Below are 22,062 nucleotides of genomic sequence, written 5' to 3' on the forward strand. Positions count from 1 at the left end.
AAATTTCTTATGTTATCTTACCTGTGCCTTGTGGACTTTGCTGGAGACAAATGATTAGAGTTATGGTCAGAATTGATTGCAAGTCTTTTGCCTATCAAAGTACAAATGTAAAGCCTCTGAGACCAATAGGCCTTTACCAGAAAATAATTTCAAGATATTACGAGGAGGACACATTTTCTTGATGCAAGTTGTATTATGAATTATTACTAAAATCATAGCAGGGACAACCAATTAATTATTATTCTTGATTTCTTGATTTTTGCAGCTTTGGGACACATTTCATCTCTTCATAATTCAGAAATCCTAAAAAGGGGGTTGAGGGTAGGCAGGAGGCATCCTAACCATTCCATCCTATTTATCTACCTTTTTTTTTTTTTTTAGTCTTTTAAAATTTAATGAAGAGGAAAGTAATAGAATTCTGTGAAAGTTACTTAGAGGACACATCAGAATCCAGCCTGTAATGTACTCAAAAGAGATTTTCTTTTCACTCAGTTCTACAGAATTGTTCAAATGATATGTACCAAATGAGATTGAAAGCTATACTGGTCACTGTATGAGTGCCCAGGTAAAGATTTTGCTATTCGGATTTTCCTATTAAGATCTTTACTGTAGGGTACCTGCTGAAGCAATCAGGTTGAGGTTGTTTTGTAAAGCTGGCAGATCCATCAGAAAGACCCTGATCTGCAGCCAGAGAAGAACATGGCACAGATATATTTCTGTGTGGCTTTTTTAAAAATAATCTCACTGTTTCACCTTTCTGCTCCTGCTACTCTCATGAGCTCTCCCACCAAGGAGCAGCTTTTCACTCTATGTGTAACTGCGGATGGAAATCAATGGGAGATTGGTCTTGGTGAAGTCTGCATGGCCACGCACCAATAGCACACTGCAGTTGGAGAGAGGAGGCTCAAAGCAGCCTCCCGTGGGTGTATGAGGGCTGTGGAAGGGACACAGCCCCTGTGACCACTTCCCAAAGCCTTGACAGCTGAGGATAGCTACTAGGGATAGGCCAGTTACTGTTGTTTCTCGTATATCATTTAATGCTTCTGGAAGATCCCATACCCACGAGGAAGGCTCCTCATTCATTCAGCTGCAATATATTTCGATTGTGCGACTCGCTCGTGAGGGCAGAGGAGTTGATGGAGCTCCTTTTGAGGATCTTGTTTATGATGTCCTTCCATGTCTTCTTGTACTGATTCCGTAGCAAAGAGTAAACAAAAGGGTCTGAAACTACTTTGCTGTAAGCTAAGCACTTGGAGATAATTCCCCAGTGGGAGTTGATGGGGATCGAAGAGGATAATTCAACAAGTCTGTGGGAAGAGGAAGGTTAAAAGAGTGAGTATTCCAGCAGCACAATGAGAAGTCAATGACGCACCCCTCCCCAAATTCCAGGGATTTGCAAGACAACAAAAGGGTGGAAAAAAGACGCCATACTCATGAAAATGTGAATGGACACATTTCTGTGACTCTGCAAAAGTAAGCTTGGGGTGTGTTTCCTCGAAATAGGATTACACAGCTCCTGTTGAGATGTCTTGAACTGTAAACTTCGAGGCATCCTTCACTTTGTACATTTAGATGTACGCTTACTGAAGCTGGAATTCGGCCTTGAATGTGTTACTTTGTCAAAGGGTTCTTCATATCTTTGCCTCAAATCTTTTGCACAACTGCATGCAAAGTACAACAGCTCCAACAGAATGAGGCAAGCTCTAGAAGAGCCTATTTATTTTTTACTGCAAGACTAACAAGCCTAACAATTAAGTCTGACCATCTATGTAGAGCTGGATTTTCAACTCCTCTCGGTGATCAAAGCGAGATTGTTGATAAAGGGTCAGTTTACTCTGTATAGAGTGCAGTAATCTTGCCCTGATTATTTTTTTCTCTGTAGCGGATGCTGTGTTTAGGATCATAAATGCTCTGAGGTGAGCAGGTTAACACTCCCTAGAAAATTTTCTGCTTGTGAAAAATGTCTACAAGTAGACATTGCATGACATATCCCCAGCCATTATGGTTTTATTCTCTCTGCCAAAATTTGTGCACACTAGCAATGAGCGTAACTTTCTCTGGTTACTCTAGGGTTTTCAGCCTTAGTAAGAGCTCTTGTTAGAAAGCAAAGTTTTGCAGTTGGTATTTCTTTTTTTTTGTTGGTGTTATTATTTAGTGTTTTCTTGTAATTTTTTTCTAGTTGTGTATGCCATAAGATCATGTTTTTAGCAGCTGAAGCTCATCATAGACTTGATTGAACTCTGAAAGATATGAAAAGAGTATAACTTTCCCCAAAAACATTTCCTGATGACTTCCATGCTTAACTGCACCATTTAATCCGCTGTGCACACCACATTTAATAGCAAATATAATAGTATATATATTTCTATGTAGCCCAGCATCATTTCCTAACTAGTGTTGCAAAAACTTTGGGTTCTTAAGTCTTAGATCGAGACACTGACCATCATCACTGGGTTCAGTGGATGTCATATCTCCCTATTGCTATAAGTTAAAGTACAACATCTGGTCCACAGTCATCCTTCAAGTTCATCTCTGGAGTATCTGTGAAACCATCCTGCAGTGATACATATTATTTACAAGTCCAGGTTCTGGAGTGTGATGCGTTTGAATAGTCTGACTGAGTCATAGGTGAAGCACACGAGGAAGGAGAATTATTCACTAAGAAATGGCTTAATTAATCTTACCTTTTAAAAGTGGTCAATTTGGAGACCAAAAATACTATTGTAATAAATCTAGCCCAGAAAAACGTTTAAGCTATTGGGAAGGGAGGGAGGGAGAGAAGAGCTTTATATGCACCTCACAGCCCAGCACAGGCCGTTCACTTTGTTCTGAGACCTCCAGTGTTTTTGACAGTGCAATATCGATAACTCCACAAGATTTTCTTTTCCCTTCTCTTTGAACAACATTGAAGGGCAACTCTGTTCAATATGTCTCTACAGCTGTTGAGTAACTATTGATTTTTCTAGAGGAGAATGATTCCAAAGGGCATATGTGCTGCTAGAGAGCCCCACTATGTGATAGAAATGAGATCTTTGATGACAACTATCTTCAGATACAGGTGTTTTTAAACCTGCCTGGAAAAATCTTCATCTGCTAACCTTTCCATAGACAAAGGACCATTTCCAAGGAGCATTCTCAAGTGTGATTTCTACAGCATCAACACCAACACTGCTAGCATTTCAAGCGGTTTAGAAATAAGGATTTCCTCAGCCATTTTGTTTGTATTCTGTAAAGTTTCCCTGCATTTTGTTGTTTAAAATAGCCCTGGCAGATGGCATGGTCTAGTCACTGTAGCATGAAAGTGGGGCTGAGGAGCCCGAATTTGGTACAGTGTGGCAGTAGTGCTCAAAACATCCCAGTGCTCAGGAATGCTAGGATGTCTACCACTCTAAGAGGTACTTCTGCTCTTGCAAGTTCTTTCTTACAAGGGCCTCTCTGTCATCTTGAAATGGTTTCTGAGCACCTCTTTGGCATCAATATGCATATACTGCAACAGCACGCAGTGCGAGCCTAAGCTGTATTAAATTAATAATTTCATGGAATCATGAGATAAAGGGAACTAATTGAAGTTCGACAATTCATGTTATATGCTCCTAATTTCACTGTCAAATAATTAAGTGTTAGTCACTGATAACCACCATGTTTCACCGAGAAATATCATCCTGTCACAATTAACATCTTTACATTAATATGTCCTATTATCAAAGAACAAATTATTTTCAGGCTCTTTATATCTTTACTGAGCTCAATGGACATTTCAGAAATGTTCTGCATTCGTGTGCTGCTCTCTGGGGAGATCAGCTTCAGTGGAGACAAGGGCTGAAAGTATTATGCGTATGAAAAGAGGAACGCCCAGTACCTACTGGGGTTATGGGCTCAGGGGCATGTAAAGCATTGGAGTTGACCAGGCTATGCTATGTGAAAATGCTTGAGAATTTGTCTCAGCTCATCACTGTAAGGTGCTCTGAGTTCCCAAAGAACTGCCATAACTTTCCTCTCCTTTCATCTTGCCTAAGTCAATGCCATTCTTCCAACCTCTCCCTCTAACTTGTGGTTGATATCTTTTTTTACAAAGCAGCATCCAAAGTCAAACACAATTACCTTCTACTCTGGCTGCTGGAGGTCTGGTCTATTCAGACATGTAAGAAAACATAACTATGACACTCATGTAAATATGTTCTAAAATGAGATTTGAATATTTGGATATTCATCTTCTAGTGAGTCATATTTACTCTGTAATCTATGGTGAGCCATCCTTCTTCATATATTTAATGACTTCTTTGCATTTAAAATTTTATCATCTTGAATTTAATGTGGTTGATTTACTTTGGTCAAATGTTTTACAGATACTGAATTTGATTAAGTTTAATTAGGTACAGTGGATGCTTTGAATGATCAAGGTATGACAAATTTGTGTCTGAACCTCTGTCCCCCAGTCCTATGAGCTGTTAACAGTCTCCATTTAGAGCACATCACATGGACACTGTAAGTGTAGACGTACAAATTCTGCCCTCAGTGACTGACCAATTAAAAATCCAGCACTTTTATCAACAGAATCTATGATATTTTCCTCAATTATTACCTCGTGTCCTTGACATTTAAAGATCTTGCCATTTTTGTGTATTATATTTGACATTTGCAGATACATAGCAACAAACAACTGCAGATAAGCCCCAAGATATGCAATTCTATTTGATGTAGAAACAATTAAATGTCTTCAAGTCATGTCATATACCTTATTACCTTTGAAAGAGGGTTTTGTTTCTCATTAATGAGGGAAATTATATGCATAGCTTCAATTTTCATGAAACATTTCAGCCAGGAAGATGTTTTCAGTGAAGGTGCATTAATATTTCAGTGCTATCTCTAAATTAAATTCTACAGCATTGGCTACATAATTCCCTAACTTGCTTTCAAAAGCCACCTTCTACTTGTCTGATACCCAATTCCTGTACTTCAAAACTATAAACTGTTTTGCCACGATAATTTTTTAATATCTTAGAAACATAATTCCGTGGTGCACTTGGTGGCAAGTGGTAATCCAATTATTTTATTGCACTTTCAGAAGTAAACAAGGATGTCACCTTGAAGAGTAAGGCCTCGAACTCTTATTCAGATAACACAGAGGGAAAATGCTTTACATCCATGTGCAGATTATCACGTTAGTAAAATATTTTACAGGCCATATATAGGTCCATATGGGCAGCTAGTATAATGGGAGCATCTCTCCCGTGCACTGACTCCCCTTCAGAAATTAACAGAGTTTTAGAGAAAACTCTGAATAGGCTGGAGGTCCTCAAACAAGTGTTTATGTTAAGTTCAGGGGCAAAACAGAGCAGGAATGCAGGAACTTGGATCGGCTCTTTAAGCTTATAATCCTAATCCTAATTTTAGTTCTGCTTGTTACCAACTCTGATTTTCTTTATTTATTTCACACAGGACTCATAGTATCAGAATTTTACCTTGGTCTTTTTTCTTGTATTAATGAATAAGCTGAACAAGATGATGAGTGTTCCCACTTCTTTTCTGAGAGGAAATACTTTTTTCCTACTACCCTAAAACCTGAACCTCCCCTGGCACAGCTTAAGGCTGTCACCTCTCTTCCTACCCCCCACCTATGTCATATGAAGTTTTGAGGAGGCCTAGAAAGCCTTCAAACATGTCAACCTATAAGTGCACACTTAGGAAAAGTGTGCATTTATAAGTAGACAAGCAAGAACATAGATCAGAACTCATTTGTGAGTTTGCCTGTCTTTGTGCCCAAGCAGCATCTGTATGCAGCGGGCAGCCAACCAATGTAAAAATGCATTTTGTTTGTCCCATTCCCCAAAGATGATACAAGAGAATTTCAGCCTTCTACCTCTTCTGCCATCCTTCTCCCTAACCCAAGGGCTTGGGACTGCACACCTTTTTCTAATATTACTTCAGAATTTTTAATTTAGGGCCCATCGCCCAATAATTGACAGCATTTAGTAAATCACTTGAGCAAAGTTCTGGATTTGTCTGAAAAGTGTGGAATTGGACACAAATATTGGAAAGTAGTATGACTTCTTATGATTTTCCTCATGAAGAAGCTTCTTGGAGAATTCAGGTTTTCAACACTGTTTTCAATCACATAACAATAAATATAGCAAAAGAAGGGATGTGTTACTTGAGCATTTTTCCAAATCAAGCAACCAGCTATACCTAGCAATACCCAGCATATATCTGGTATGTGAAGACACTGAATCAATAACAGAATTGTTATTATTACGATGTATTACTTAAGGTCAGCCACTGAACTAATTAAATGGGCATTTCCTTGACAAAATGGGTGACTAATCTGATCTTTACCCTGATGTAAGCTGAAAAAGACTCTGGTTGACCTAGGGAGGCATTTGTCCAACTGCAGCTCTAGGCATGGCTCCATCCCTGGCTCGTGGGCTGCTGCAGACAACTGCTGGCTTTTGATGTGGAAGCTGAAAGACGTTATAAGTGTAATCCAGTACCTGCTCAAATCATCAGCTGGTTTAGAGCACGTTTAATGGAAGTGAGTGCCACTTTGAGCCTGCTGTTCACATGGGAATGACACGCTTTGTCAGCTATCTTCTGTTCACTGCCTAGAAAAGTGACTTGTTGCCCCATCTTGTGAAGTGCAAAACACTCTGGGTTTAGTCCAGAAAAGAATGCTTGCTTACATAACTAAGCTTCCTCCTCCTGGTAGGTTTGACATCAGTCACATGCAAATATCCTTCCAGATACCACGGTGCAAAGCATCTCTGTACTGTTAGGACTCTAAGCCTTAGTTCTTCTGGTCACCCCCTGCAGAAAAGCCATGGTCCTTCACGGTCTGAAGACTTGTGTGAATGTGTAGTGAACCTTGTAAGGATTGAAGCAGGTAGGTTTTTTCTAACCCCCCCCTTTTTGTATTTCAGGATTAGAGGCACACAGGCTGCCTCGGAGCTCGGTGGTAGCGGGAAGGTGGTGGCTGAACTCTGGGCTGAGCTGCAAGGAGCACAGAAATACTTCTGACAGCCCTGGCTCAAGTGCTCGGTGTCATCAGGGCTGAGCTGAGAGCTATTCAGTGCCTGTGATGATTTTCATTAGCTTCACACACCCGATATAAAATGAAATTTAGCCACTTGAAGCAAGGCATACTCTAATATCTTACAGCCTGACAGTTAGGGCTAAGTGCCCATAATTTTAAATCCTTTCTTACCCTTTCAGAGCACAGGGCAAGGTCTCTTTGCCACTGTAAAGTCAGGGTGAAGAAAAATTTAATAATGCTGTACAAATGTACTCCTAACATTGTCACAAATTATTAGCACGGATCAATTAGCTGTTATTATCATGAGCATAAAATTAATGTGGCATGCAGTTTTTTCTTTCTAACAAGAGACTACAAGACTGCTTGTTAATTGTTTTGTTAGAAACAGAAATTCAGGATATTGTACTGTGATGGGAAAATGGGTTTCTCTATTGCCCACTTACACTGAGTCTTAATTCCAGTTTTTCAATGTGGGGGTTTTTTCTGGCAATTCTGAATTTGACTGACATCAGCCTCAGTAATATCTGCCCAGTAATACTGGAATAGGTGATGCTTTAGGTGTATATATCTTTTTCTTTCTCTGCTCCACGTAGCAGTATTTCAGTTTTTCCTGAGTTTTAATAATGAGCACAAGTTGTAAATTTCCTTTCAACAACTTGATAACACTAATCCAGAAATACTTTCTTTCCAACAATTTTGTTTCATAGGACTACTTCTATGTTTCCCACAGGAGCCATTTTTAGAAATAAGCTGCTAGATAAATAGGAACATCTGAACATAAATTGCAAGATTTTCTTTAGCCATAAGCCAGACTAACTTGATGTTTATGACCAAGCATTCAGTCCAAGAAAGCTGCTGTTCAAATCTGAGCTCTGCATCCTGACCTATTCAGACTACTGTCCTACGCTATGGATTAACTCACCCCCTACCCCACTGGGGTATTCTGAGGTCTCCAAAATTCTTGGTCTCCAAAAATAACTACAACATCTCCTGGCAGCTGGGGATTGAACTCCCTAGTCCCTCCCATGCAAGCCATCCATTGACTTGGCTCACAGACTACAGAGGGGTTGGCCTGGCTGTGACATTCTATATAATGTGGTTGGCACAGCAAGTAGAATCTCTCGTAGGTGCAGTGTAACACAGAACATTCTTAGGGAGCTTGCATCAGTTTCAGTGCCCTAATTTTCTGACCATTTTTTCAGAACATAAGTTCCTGCTTACCTTGTGATAACATAAGGTGCAAAACAAAGTATAAAGGTACCAATGAAGGTACTTATTTTCTTTGTTGCTCGTTGCCTCCGTCTCTTCTGCTCTTCTAGACAACGCTCTCTTACACTGTGCAACATTCAACACAAACAAGAACATGAATCATAATATCAGGTAGCAGACTTGAACAGCTATACTTCTGAAATAATATAAATCAATTCTTCCAGTACATGCTGCTTTCACACAACTCAATAACCAATGCATTGCATTTCCACAGGAGAAGAGTGAGTATTAATGCTTTCCATGACCTTACCTTCCAAAACCAATTACTGAGAAATGCATGCATGTACACTCATATCACATATGCACCCCATTACATTGATTTATTTATGGACAGGCTGGTGGCATTCAGCCTTGAATCCAATGGCATCTCCTTTCTGAATCACTGCAAGCTGTATTTGAGTTTTCCTAATGATATTCAAGGGTTTACAAAATAGTAATAGAGTGGGATAGGCAGCATCCTACTTCCATAGGAAAGGCAATTCAAACAATCATATCACGATAGGAGAAACAGCCCAGCGAGGTAAGAAATAAAGCACAATGAAAACATAACAGGAAAAAATACGCTCTTACCAGTCAGCCCAACACTGGGGCAGTCATTATATCCAGTAGCTGTGAATAATGCAGCTGTAAATCCCACAACAGCTTGTGCACGTGCTGAGCACTTTGCAAAGCCTAGACAACAAATCTGAAAAGCTGAGGTGTTCTGACTCTGAGGCTCAAACCAGCCTTATTTCCAATCAAACAGACACCAATTAGTCCTGTCCTGATTTTTCCATCCTCCTCTACCTGCTTGTGCAACTTCTGTGCTGGCTGGGTGAAGCCCAGGGATGTGTCTGTGGCTCTCCATGTGTTTCTGTGGGATTGGAAGTACAGGTTGTACATCTCAGAGCCATCTGCACCTGAACTGGTGAATCTGCCAACATACTCCCTTTGGGAAAGGATGAAACCAAAGCCAAGCTGCCTGCCCAAATCCCTCTCTAGGCACATAGCAGTGTTGCTGCCTGTGGGCCCATTGCACATACCTTGTGGCAAAGTAACCACTTGTCTTGGGCGAAGCCGGTGGTCTGGCCCGTGCACAGCATGTTGTAACAGCTTGGAGCTTATCTCCCTCTGATGTTATTGTAAATTTGTAATTGATGACTCATTGTCAGGTTCCACGCTTGCATATGTTAATAGCCGTGTGGTTTATGACCACACCTGTGTGCTGTTTGCTCTAAATGTCTGATCAACATCTAAGCATGTGTTGTGTCCTGAGGATCTCAAGATGCTTTGGGGCTATCTGTGTCAGACAGTCCTAATGTCATCTTTTGATTGGGCTAAAAAAAAACCTGTTTCATTATTTCCTTTTTATTTACTCTCTTACATCCAGTTCCTAGAGCAACTGCCATGATGGAAAAGTGAACAAAAGGAGTAACAAATTGCCTTGCTCTTAAAGAATATGCCTAAGTAGAACTCAAATGTGTCTAACAGTGTTACATGTTCTACATCTGAGTTATATGCAGCTCAAAATGACAGCTGAGCAGTAAAAAAAGAAATCCACCTGTTTGAGGGAACCTATGCTTCCAGTTCTGCAGGAGCTGAAGAACTTGGAGTACTTTTAGGTGCAAACAGGATCTCAGAGGTTCAGCAGCTTCACTTAAGACCTGCGCTGAGACTCATAACATCCCAAGCACACATCAGTTTAGGAAAAAAATTTCCAAAGCCATTTCAATTAGGATGCTGTTAGGGTGGGGAGGGGTATTTTTGTGTCCAATAGTTCCCTCTGTTATCTCTCTCCACTCATTAATTGGTATACAAAGCTGTTATTGACCCCAGGAGCTCACGTGTGACAAGGGAAGTCCTGAAGTCTTCGGCTGATGTCTTTTGTTCTGCATATCCAGATGTAGCTAGTAAATACCACATCACAAATGAAACTATTTTATCTTGTTCCTTCAGATAGATCATGTGCTCAGATGGGTATTTTACTTTTGTGCCCTCTTTCGTGCAGTTAGATAAGAACATAAACATGGGTTCCACGGATGACATTGGTAACAGAACTGGATTGTTGACTAAGCTTTCATTCACAGATTTTAATATCCTGGAAAATCTGAGATACATCCCTTTGAAGCTTTGGTATTTTAAACAAAGCTTATGAGATACTGAAACTTAAGATCCACTATCTTTAAGAGGTGGATGCACAAAAAGATAGCATAGATAATTTCGGTTGAGAAATACATGAGTTAAGCACTTAAGAGAATCCTTGCCCAAGCCTCTCACAATAACTCAGATAGCTCAGTCTAGGGAACAAAGTCAAGAGAGAGCAGTACCAGAAAGCAGTACCCAGTAAAAATGCCAAAGCTAACTTGAAAGGACACGCGCCCTAAACATTCACACGGTTCTGTGCGGTATTTAGAGGTTTCCTTCATACTCATCTCAAATGATCTTCAGAAGATCACTTGTGCCTCCCCAAGTCACAGGTAATAAAGCCATCTGTCATAACGCCTGTCCCAGAACCCCTGGCGGGTGGATTCTGAGTCACAAGGAGCAGAAAATTGTCTGTACACATTTCTCAGCTTTGAAACCAGACCACACAAAAGCCAGGGGAAAGCTAAGCTACAGCTGCAAACTTTGGCCTCTTGTGTACGTCCTCCCAGTGCCTCCCAGTGTTTTGCTGTTACATACTATCACAAACACTAAACATTCCTGTACGTGTGCCACTTACATAACTCAATGCAAATCACTTTGTGAAGAGCCTCTGTGTAGAGTCTAAGATCTGGCCCTGGCCCTAAGATCTGACAGCTGCTGCAGCTGTCACTGATAGGACAGCAGCACTGTAGGTTGGAATCAGCCATCGTTGCTGTAGTCCAGAGAAATCAAAAGTCCTCTTTCCTACAGAATGGCCTGATGTAAGAGCTGAATAGCAGCAACAGAGCAGCAAAGTGCCTGTAAAACTCCATCTCCTCTAAAGAAGGGGTATGATACCCACAGCCCCATGAACCTGCTTTTCTGTGAGACGATTAAGAAATGCAGGAATACCTTCAAGTTAACTCAGACAAGAAAAAATGCAGAGGAGGAGAATATCGTTGTGATTTTTGCCCTTTTTTTCTAAGCTTTTCTGTACAATCCAGCCATACTTTAAGCATTAGGTGTAAGGATTGCTTCTTCTAACAGCCCCAGCACATCTGCAGCACTGCACTGCAAGTGGCCACAGCATCCCACAGCAGGAATTAAGAGTGACTGGGATACAGTTTAGAAAACCAGACAGCATATGGGGTAGGAGGCTGTTTTTTCCACTCTGTGACTTGGTGGATAAAGGAAGATTTATACATGTGTTTCTCAAAAGCAGGAACAGGAGTCACCCAAAGTTCTGCTCCACATTTGTGGTCAAGACACGGATCAGACAGCTTAACTGAGAATGTTGAGCAAATGTTTCTGTTCCTCCGACACAGCACTGTCCTGCCCTGATCCTTTCAGACTTCTTTGCCTCAGGCTAAGGAATCCCCAAGCTCTGACCTCATTTTGAGGACAGCCACATGCGCTTCCTTCCGCTCCTGCAGTTGGCTGCAATACAGGAGCTGCTGCTTGCCTCCAGCCTGCAAGGTGGGATGCTACTATGGGACAACCCCCTCATCTACTTGTGGCTTTCCTCTCTTCTTCCCCAGCTGCCAGCACCTTGCTGAAAGTGCACTTACAGACTAAGTTTCTGACAGCCTCCTAGTTATCATGCACATCCTTCACAATCCCCCATAGCCAAACTATCTTCTCCCCCTTTCTCCAGGTGAGTCCATTGGAGCCTTTCCTTCCCAATCACCTGCTCCAGTCACACTCCTCCTCTAAGCGAAACTCTCTGCAAACTGGGCCCATTTCCTCCCATGCTACAACCAGTACCCCTGCTTTCATAGAACCATAGAATTATAGGCTCATTAAGGTTGGAAAAGACCGCTAAGATCACCAAGTCCAACCATGAATGCATCACCACCATGCTCACTGAACCATGTCCCACGTTTCCCCTGCCCACGTCTCACTCTCTGTCTTTCCCACCTTGTCCCAGTCCCAACTGTTCCTTAACCTATCTACCCCAACTCATCAGAGCCTCCAAGCCCAGAGCGTATTGTGGTCCATCAGCCACTCCATCCCAGTGCATCCTGCCTTAGCTTTGTGGATTGATTTCTGATTTCCCCTTTTCCCAGGCAGACTGCTCTGGCAAGTCCTGCTGCTGTCTTTTCACCAGCCCCAAGTCCCAGGGCTTCCATCCAGCAAACCTTTCTCTCCTTCAACTGTACAGCTCTGCATCCCTTAATGATCAGGAAAAAGGTCTCTTCCACTCTCCCTTTCCCAGCCAAATCTGCTTCACTTGCTGACCCAGACATGTCCTATTTATGCAAGATTTATAGCCCGCACATCATCTCTGACAGGACTCTTGCACAGCTTCCTGACACACATCCGTGCCTGCTTGGTGCTTGCCATTCTTCTCCCAGCCCCTGGAGACTTTTCTCCTAACAATTCTCTCACTTAAGGACTCTCATTAGCAATGAGCTTTCTACATCCCTCACTTGTCATATTAACATTGCTACTGAGGTATCTCAGTGGGATTTACGTACAAGCATTCAAGCATACCTATTTAGCAGATGTTATTCCCTTACGATGCTGCCTTTGGGAAAGATAAAGTTACAGAGAGCACAGCAACATGGACATAGCTGGAGGAGCAGCGAGTGCCCCAGCTCCCCTTCCCTCTCAGTTCTGAGACAGGGACATGGGCTCCCTCTCAGCGAGAATCACTGTTTCAGGCTGACAGTGCTAAAATCTGTGACTCTATCAATCACTAAATCCACTTTCTGAGACAAAGAGCAGTTGTCTGATCACTGTTTCAAAGGGAAATGCATGCTCAGCCAAAACTGCTTGTTTCTTTGCTCTCCCTCCCAAAACAAGCTCCTAAGAAAGAAGACTTGTTTTTGCAGCCGGAAAAAACACAAACACAAGTAGGACTCAACGTGCAGAACAGATACCAGCAGGAAGGATGCTTGTTTTCTCCCCCTCCCAGTCCCTCCCTGCTGTGACACTGCTCAGACTGCATTTAACATAACACTAAGCCCCGTCCTCACTTCCTCTGCAGCCAATATTCTTTCTTGCTGAGCACACAGGCACCTACCTGGGATGGATGTCCACAAGCAGTACCAGGGTCTGCATAGTGATCACGTCAATCCGCTTACAGTGGAACCGTGCCACCTTCAGCACTTTGAGATAAGTGAAACACAGGACTATAAGGGAGAGGAGGAAGCTGAGGGTGTGAAAGACCCCAGTGAAAATCACAAACTGTGTCCTATCCTCTGGTCTCTTGTTGTACAGGGTGCAGGAGGCATAGAGGTGATGGAAACCCACCCAGGAGAGAGACGCTGCCACTATGGGGAATGACACGGAGTGTAACCACGTGTAGCTCAGGATGAGAGCAGCATCTCTGTACCTCATTTTGGAGTGGTAACTTAGAGGGAAGACCACGGCAATCCACCTGTCAATGCTCAACGCTGCCATGCTCAACATGGAGTTCGTGGTGAGGAAAGTCTCCAGGAAGCCCACAGCGTGGCAGATCTGATCTCCTCCCGGTTGCCTCTTGTAAATGATCCCAGCCAAGGTCAGGGGCATGCTGGAGACGGTCATCAACAGGTTGCAGAAGGTGAGGTTGAGGATGAACAATCCTGGGACCTGCTTGCGGATGTCGGCGCTGTACAAGAAGCACATCAGCACCAGCACGTTGGCCAGCAGGGCCACAAGCATCAGCACCACCATCACAAAAGCCAGGATCACCTCCCAGATGCTCATGGTGCACCCAGTCACAGGAGGGACATCTCCGAGTGTCCGAGGACCATGGTGCGAGCTGCTCTCCCCTCGCCCTCCTTCCCAGCCTGCTCGCACTCTCACATGCCCTCCGTATTTTTAGAAGAGCTGCCGTTTTTTTTCTCCAACCTCCCCCTCCTTGCTGCTCCTTTCCACGTCAACGCTCTCCGAGACGTGCACAAAAGCACTGGGAATGCCCATCAAACTGCGAGGAGGGCTTTAAAAATATCAGCAGGACTGAACCACTGTCTCCATTTGGTCCATCCGAAGGCAAGCAGGTTATTCTGAGAAACTGCACCCCTGAGATCCCTAATTATCAGCCCAAAGCTTGCAAGCAATTCACTGAGCGAATAGCACTCTCTTTCTCTCTCGCTTTCTCTCTCTCTTGCTCTCCCCTCCCCTCTCCTCCAACCCTCACTCCCTTCCAGGCTGAATGTAACCTGCTTTTTATGATCACAGATAAAAACCCCATTAATGGATTAAAGCATGCACACTGCTGGTGATTCGCAAATGTGATTATGTCATCCCCACTCCACAACCCCTCCCCTTCTCCTTGCAATTGTGACTAGACTTTCCTCAAGAGAAATCCCATGCTTTTATTTAATTGATTTAGCCATTAATTTGCAAACAGGCATGTAACCAAATTCCTGCACTACACTCAGTTTTCTGTATTTCAGTGCATCACTTTCACAGTTGCTGCCTGCTCTCTGCTAAGGCAGGGGAATTCTTTTCTGTGCTTGGAAAGATGGGGAAACAGATGTACTCTGCTACTTCTCTGAAGCCTTCATTAGGCTATCAGAACAACTTAAGAGTCCTCTGTCTCCTACCATGATGTAGGAGGAAAACAGTTGTCTTCCTTCTTCCTTTAAAAGTAGGAAAACCAGAATTCCAACTGCCCAAGCGACTTGCCTGAGGTAAGAGGCAGGTAAGAGGCAGAGGCAGCCAGTCTCACCGTTCACTCTGCTTTCACAGCCCATGTTTCCCCCAATTACCCTTCCTTCTTGCAGGATGAGCACTGCAACCACAGAGGGGCTTGGCGGAAGCAAGCAGGGCTGAGTCTGCTTTGCATTTAATTAGATGTTCCAATTAAGTTTGTTTCAAAGGAAGGACTGGGAACAGTTTTCCGATTGCCTTTGCTGTCACTTTAAAACCACTTTAACCAGGAATGCTAAAAGACTGCAAGCAATCAGGACAGCTTTCTCATCAAGGCAGCCAAGCCTTAATCCCTGTACAATGAAGAGGGAAAAGATAGCCCGCAGCAGCAGTTATTGTGGCTGGGTAAGTGCCTCAGCACACGTGCGAGAGCTGGGTGCTGAGGTGGATTGTTCCTCTGTGCTTGCAGCAAGCACTTGCCAGAGCCATGCACGCTTGATTTACAGCATCTCTTCCTCTCAGACATTCGCTTGCTCAGTGGTGGAGCTGACACCGCACACAGCGTCGGCACTTTGCACATTGTAGGAAGGCCCCTTTGCTTCAACTCAGCTGTTTCTGCTGGCGATATTTTTTCTTAGACCAAGCTTTAAAAGGCTGACAGCAAAAAGAATTCACTTTTTTTAAGTGAAAGGGTTGTCATTAGAGACATTACATAAAGCAGATGGTTGTTTCCCGAGGTGTTGAACCCATGAAAAAACCCTGTGAGAGACCACTTCTAGAGACTGTACTAAGGTCCCTGCTGAGGGACCCTTCTAAGAGGGTACAGGGACACTATTAGGAGAGATATGCTGAGGGGAGAAGGTGCAGATCTCACTGCAGTGCAGCTCTAGAAAATGGGAGTTTCCTTGTTGGGTACAAAGGAAAAGCCCTGGGTGAGAATGATGCCCTGGAATCAGCAGACAGAGCAGGGTGATGATGCTAAGGGATTGGACATGGCCTCAGGCTCAGCTATGAAAGAAAGGCGCTGTGGGTCCCCAGGAAGGGAACACAAGAGCTGGGGGGTGCAAATGCTGAAAGCCTGGGAAGTTTGTGAAGACATGGGGAGGCATCCTGGGAGACTAGGAAGGATAGAGAAAAAAAAGGAAGGGAAACCCAGGGAAACATGGGACAGATGTAGGGCAGCAGGCTTCAGGTCCACTCCTACTACTGCTGTCAAGGTGACACTGATCACACCTTCCCACCCTCAGCCTCCTCATTGGTCCTAAGCAGCCCTACGTGGCCCCAGCCACACAAATCGTTCAAGGCCCAGCAGCAGTACCGGCTCTGGGTAATTTGGACGTTGCCATGTTGCACACAAGGCCAGATCTGCTGCATCTTGTCACTGGGGCAATGACATTGCCCCAGTGTGAAGGGAAGCCCTCCACCTCTGTATGGTGTTGTAAGAGATTTTTCTTTTACATCATTGTCTCAAAGCTTGCTGGGGACACAGATTAACAGTCCAAGCAAGTCCTGGGCAAGGGTTGAGAAATCCTTTGTCTGGGGGACACAGACAGACAAGGCCAGGGGCAATGAGAGAGAGGTAAGCCGCAGCTCAATGGCTGTGAAGCGGTGTTTTGTGTGGACTTATCTCAAGGAAGATGGCCAACTCAGGAGGCGCTGCACATGACTCTTACCCAAGCACCCAGGAATGCCAGGAGGAAGGATAAAAAGGGGACCTATAACCAGTGTTTGAACCACTGTTTCTTAATTTCACGCTGGCTATACAGGTATTAAAAGAACCTCATCTCCCTCCTGTAAGTTGGAGCGAGGCAGGTGTCAGCCACTTCTTCTGAAACCTGGCATCCCACTTCTCTCCACCCAACCCTTGCTCCATAAGGGTTTCATGTGGCACCGATAACATTCCTATCGGTGTGGAAAAGCTACCTTCAAGCAGTAGATCCAGCTCATGCTTCAGTAATTATCAGCCAAAATGAATGAATCTTCCCAGTTCCGTGTTTCACAGTTTTCTGACTGTTTGGCCTTTTCCTACCCAGTAATTCTTGTACAAATTTTGGGGGGGGCAGTTAAGAAAAAGCTACACTCCCTGTACTCATAAGAAAAATCCATCAGTTAAAAAGGGCTTAAATCTACAGTCTAGTGAAAAAGCACTCTAAAGTTCAGGGAAAGCTGAAGTTTTCTTTTGATGACTGCCTTGAGTCTCGATGCGCATGTCTAACTCCAAAGACCCACATACTTTACATAACTGATTCCCCTGCTGCTAATCCCTGCAGTTGAGGATATTTATTGAGTGTTTCTGGATTTATTTATCTTGCATAGCTAAGTGAGCATGATGGATCCAACAAATAGCTTCATTTTATACAAATCAGAAGGAGTTTGCTGTGCATATTTTACCATGGTAGAGGGGATGAATGCTTTGCACAGCTTGCCTGTGAGCTCCTAGCAGTGGGGCCTGCATGTTTTGTTTGTAATATTTCAATGACAGACTACATTATGAATGAGCAATAAGCACTACTAACAAATAACAACTATCACCAGCGACCTCTGACAGTGTTTTGTCTTGACTTGGAAAATCAGTACTCCTTTGACATTTGTTGCATTGTCAATCACATAAAACCACACAATATTTACTATGCTTTCAAATATTAAAAAGCAGAGGTGGCTCTGTGAAGCTATGGCCTGGCAGATGGGCATTGGGCCGATGACCAGGAGACCTGGCTTCTCTATGACCACGGAGACACCAGTTCACCAAAGCTCTCACCCCTTTCCTCTATTTAGGTTGTAAATTCACGGGGATGAAAACATGAAGTGTGTACAGAATGAGGACCTCATCTTTGAGGGATCCCAGAGGCCTTATCTCAATCAAATAACGAAATTTATCCACAAATGACTTGTTCTAGAAGGGTTACACAAATCTCTTGCTATTTTTTAAAACTACAGCTAATGGATTAGTGGCCTACATACCACATGCATACCAGGCTACCTTGACTGAGATATGATTTGTAATGATATTGTGCTAAACAGGAGGAATATTGCAACAATATGAAACTTCTTTAGATAAGAGGTTAATTTATCACTCTGCATTTAGTAGTTTGTATTACATTTTTGTCTATATTTGGCAATGGACAGAAAAGCATGAAGCTGATGAGATAGCCAATGTTTAGGCCTGACCTCTGGTTCAAAATTTCTGTGACACACAGACAGAAGGTTTGTCTTTACTGGAGTGTTCATAAAGGAAAAATTTTTTTCTTCATGCTGCTCTACTGAGATTATGAAATAGCTAGTTGGGATCAGCAGAATTTTTTGAGGTTGTATCCTATATATATGTGGTATAAGAGATTATTTGATGACCTAACTAAAACACTTCAGTCACTCATTTCGTAGGAAACCAGTGTTTAAAGCTGAAGAACACCAAGAAAACTAACTGAAAATCTAACCTGAAGATGCATTTGAGAACTGATACATTTCCTTTGGACTGAAAGATGCAGCTGCCAACTTTCTCTATCAAATTTTGGCATCTCAGTGTCATGTTTTCACTGCACTATTTTTCCCCTATTGTGTCATCTTCCTTCTTTGATCAACAGTGTACAAGCTTCTCAGAACTTTAATAACAAGAACACTGACACATGGAAGAGTTTGTTTCTCCTCTATCACAGTCTTAGCCAGCTCTAAGACAGCCAATTTCCTCTGGGAAGCCCACATGCCTGCAGACAGCCCATGGGTATATCCTCTTCCTTCCATCAGCTTTTGCTTTTTGCTTCATTGCTGTTTGGAGAGTTTGTTCATGAACTGCAGAGCTGATCCTTATGGATCCCTTCCTGCTCAGGATGTTCTATGGTTCTATGAATTATTTCCTTTCATAGTCAATTAAACCGACCTTGAGTAGCAGCAATATCTTTCCACTGATTATTTGAGGGTCAAGTGTCACACTGTAAAAAGCAAAATCTTACCCTTTTTTACACATACAAGACAGAAAATGGCTCATGAAGTCATCATTCAGCTGGATTGATGGTAGACATTTCACTGACTTCAGCAACCAGAATTTCGTCTTGTACGCATTGCACAGATAACGTAAGTAATGACTTGTGTAACATCTACATACTTGTCAGGATGGCAGACAGACTTAATGAGGCAGCTCATTGCTCCACTGAGAACGTCAGGCAGCAGACAACGCTTTCTTCTCTGCATCTGCAGTATCACAACTTCTGTGTCACCGTGCAGAAGGAGATCTAAGCCTCTGGTCAGATGGCTTCTCACAGGCCACCAGTTTGGGGAACGAGCAAATGGAACCTTCACTTTCCTCACTTTGTGGACGTGAATGCTGCAACAGCTACAACACTTCACTGAAACCCTCCTAGTGAATTATTCATGCCCAGGTTGTCACTGTTAGTTTGCTTCACGGAATCAAAGAAACGTCAGGTCCTCAGGCAGATGGCTGATGCTTCTGGCGCTTCTGCCTGCCGGATGGATTTTTAAGGGCTGCAAGGGCAGCTAAGGAAATCAACTCAGCAGCAGCAGCGAGGCATGGGAGCCTTCAAGTTAGGTGGGAAGACATGTGTAGGTGGGTGGCACTGCTCTCTTTATCTCCAGGCTGTTTCTGAGCAAGGTGAAAGCTTTCTTCCTGGGGACCAATTAGTGGATGAGCAGCTCAGTCACCTCCAGTTTGAGTGCAACTTCATCTTTCGGTGTTATTTCTGCAAACGTAAGATGTTAAATTACATGTTCCAGCACATTTTCACAATTTATATTTCAGAGTCATTCAATGACAATATTAGCAATGAGGCACATCTTGAGTCACACTTCATACTGAGCTATATTAGTCCTGTTGGAAACTGTATATATTTTCATAGGAAATGGTGTTCACCTAAAGGAGAAAGTTCATGGATGAACCAGCCTTATGCCTACAAAGACAACAAGGAGGCCTCAAAGAAAAGCTCAGTCCACAGGGCTTAAGTGAACTTTCTATTTTTCAATTAATTAGATATACTTTATTCACATTAGGAAAAAAAAAAAAGTGAAGAGGACTTTTGTTTTCTGATTTTTTTTCATTCTAAGTCTGTTTTTACATCTTAACTTATTCCTCTTTCTTATGTACAAATGAAAGAGTAACAAATGAGAAAATTAACACAATTTTATAGATATTTTGAAAAACTCCATCAAACAAATGATTCAAATATTTGGAAATAGAATTAAAAGAATATATCTACAGTATTGCAACATTTAGAACAATATCAGAGAGGGGAATTCATTTTTCTATCCATCAGCTCTTTCACCATTCATCACTTTGAATTCGTATCTCCAGCCCAAATCCCAGAACATATTTCTGGAAAGGAGCATTTCCAGCCTCTGGAAACTGTTGAAATATGATCCAGGATGCTGTATGCACTAAGTGACTGAGAATTGCCTTTGGAAAATTGGGAAAATGGGTCCCATGTCCTGATAACTAAGTGGCATTTGTCATAGCCGTGCTTTTCTAGACAGAATTGGTTCTTTTTACCCCATAGTTCTTCAAAATGTCAGAGCAGAAATCATTTTTGTCACACTTGCTCTTTTTAAACATGCAGTATTTCAATTTCCTCTTGTTTTAAACTGGGCCAGCTCCTTCTCTTCTCACTCAGCAAAGACAAAAATAGAGGCTGGCAACAGAAGGCTTTAAAAACGACACATAGATGGCAGTGCCTATTTCTACATCCAAAGTAATCCATGAGCACCCACTCTCAGAAACTTCTGTTTATCCATTAACTTGGTATTGTCATTTCTTCTAATTGTCTCATTTTTACTTGGCTATTCAAATCTATTCACTTCTTTGTCTGCAGGAAACATTCATTATTAGAAGTGATACCTGAAATAAATGACTTTTACATCTTGTCGTTCTGCCGAGCAGATTGCCATCCCTGCTCTTTCTAACAGGTTCTGTATGGGAGGAGGTTAGCATGCTTATAGGGATCATCTAACCAGACCCATCTGCTTTATTAGGGAACAGTATTTGGATCTGTGCCTCAGGCTGGGCAGAAGAACTTGGGTTCAAAAAAATATTTGTACGTGATTGTATGGATTTTTTTTACAAAACTTTCTCCATTCCCCTCACTGTGATGGAAGCAGGAATTCAGAGCTCAATTGTGCATCACCTGAAATTCTCCACTTCATTGCCTAAGTATTTTCCTGTTTTGAAAAATTAATGTCACTTCAAATCAGGGGATGCAACTTTCCATTCATAGGTCTTTAAGGGACTACAAGGCTCATGGTGAAGCAGACTGTTAAAGGCTTAAGTTATTTCCCTGTAACAGTAATTTTGGGTCTGTGATCCCTTTGGATTTGTGTTACATTGATAATGTATTTATAAGGCTTTTCTCCCTTTTTTTTTTCCTGGAAGATTTTCTACAGGTCCACTATCTTTGAGGATTTCAAAATGTTAATTAATGCTTTAACTGGCTCGCCATGGTAATGAAGGAATTAGGCAACCTTTCCAATAAGCCCATGTGCAGCCTTTTTAAAATAGCTAAGTTATTTCCAGGCCTGTCCTTTGGAAAGCAGTACTACATGCTCCTGCTATCAGTTTAGCCTTTTCACTGTAAAATGCTATTAGCCTAAAGGCTGTGGGGTAGAACCTGGAAACCTGCTTCAATACTTTGCAATCAAAAGCTATTAATCAAAATACATTAATATTAAAGATGGTTGATTGCTGTTTTAAATCCAATCATTTGGTCACCAGCCACAAGTAGGGCTCGCATGAAATTACCACAGTGACAGCTCTGCTGGCATTTTATCTTTGCAATCAAGACAGACAGAGCAGTGGCCTCTGTTTGAAAAACAATTTTGCCTTCTTGTATCAAATTTTGAAGATCACAATAAACTGTATGAGCTGATTCTGTCATCTTTTACTGACACCAAACAGGAGCTTATCTCCATAATATCCCAGCTGTGGTGTCACCGGTTGCTTTCTAAAGCTGCCAGCAAACAGAGCATTCATTTTACTGCATCTAAAGAGCAGTGGATCTCCTCAGTCCTGGAGCAGAGCATGCTCCAGCAAAAATACAAGTGCAAATCAGAAAAAAATACAAATGCAAGTCTAGCTGGCAAGCAAC

At 42.5% G+C, this 22,062-nt stretch overlaps 1 protein-coding gene across 1 annotated transcript; it reads right to left on the minus strand.

Annotated features, from left to right (window-relative positions):
• Window positions 1-364: 364 nt before the first annotated feature.
• On the minus strand, window positions 365-14,273 carry GPR26 (G protein-coupled receptor 26). The gene is made up of 3 exons (XM_052676874.1): window positions 13,425-14,273; window positions 8,249-8,362; window positions 365-1,307 (listed from the first exon to the last, which is right to left on the minus strand). The coding sequence occupies exons 1-3, from the start codon at window positions 14,090-14,092 to the stop codon at window positions 1,076-1,078; spliced, it is 1,014 nt and encodes a 337-aa protein (XP_052532834.1). The 5' UTR covers window positions 14,093-14,273; the 3' UTR covers window positions 365-1,075.
• Between the last annotated feature and the right edge of the window lie 7,789 nt (window positions 14,274-22,062).

Source organism: Tympanuchus pallidicinctus, unplaced genomic scaffold (genome assembly GCF_026119805.1).
Source record: "Tympanuchus pallidicinctus isolate F22 unplaced genomic scaffold, pur_lepc_1.0 scaffold16, whole genome shotgun sequence".
Taxonomy (NCBI): domain Eukaryota; kingdom Metazoa; phylum Chordata; class Aves; order Galliformes; family Phasianidae; genus Tympanuchus; species Tympanuchus pallidicinctus.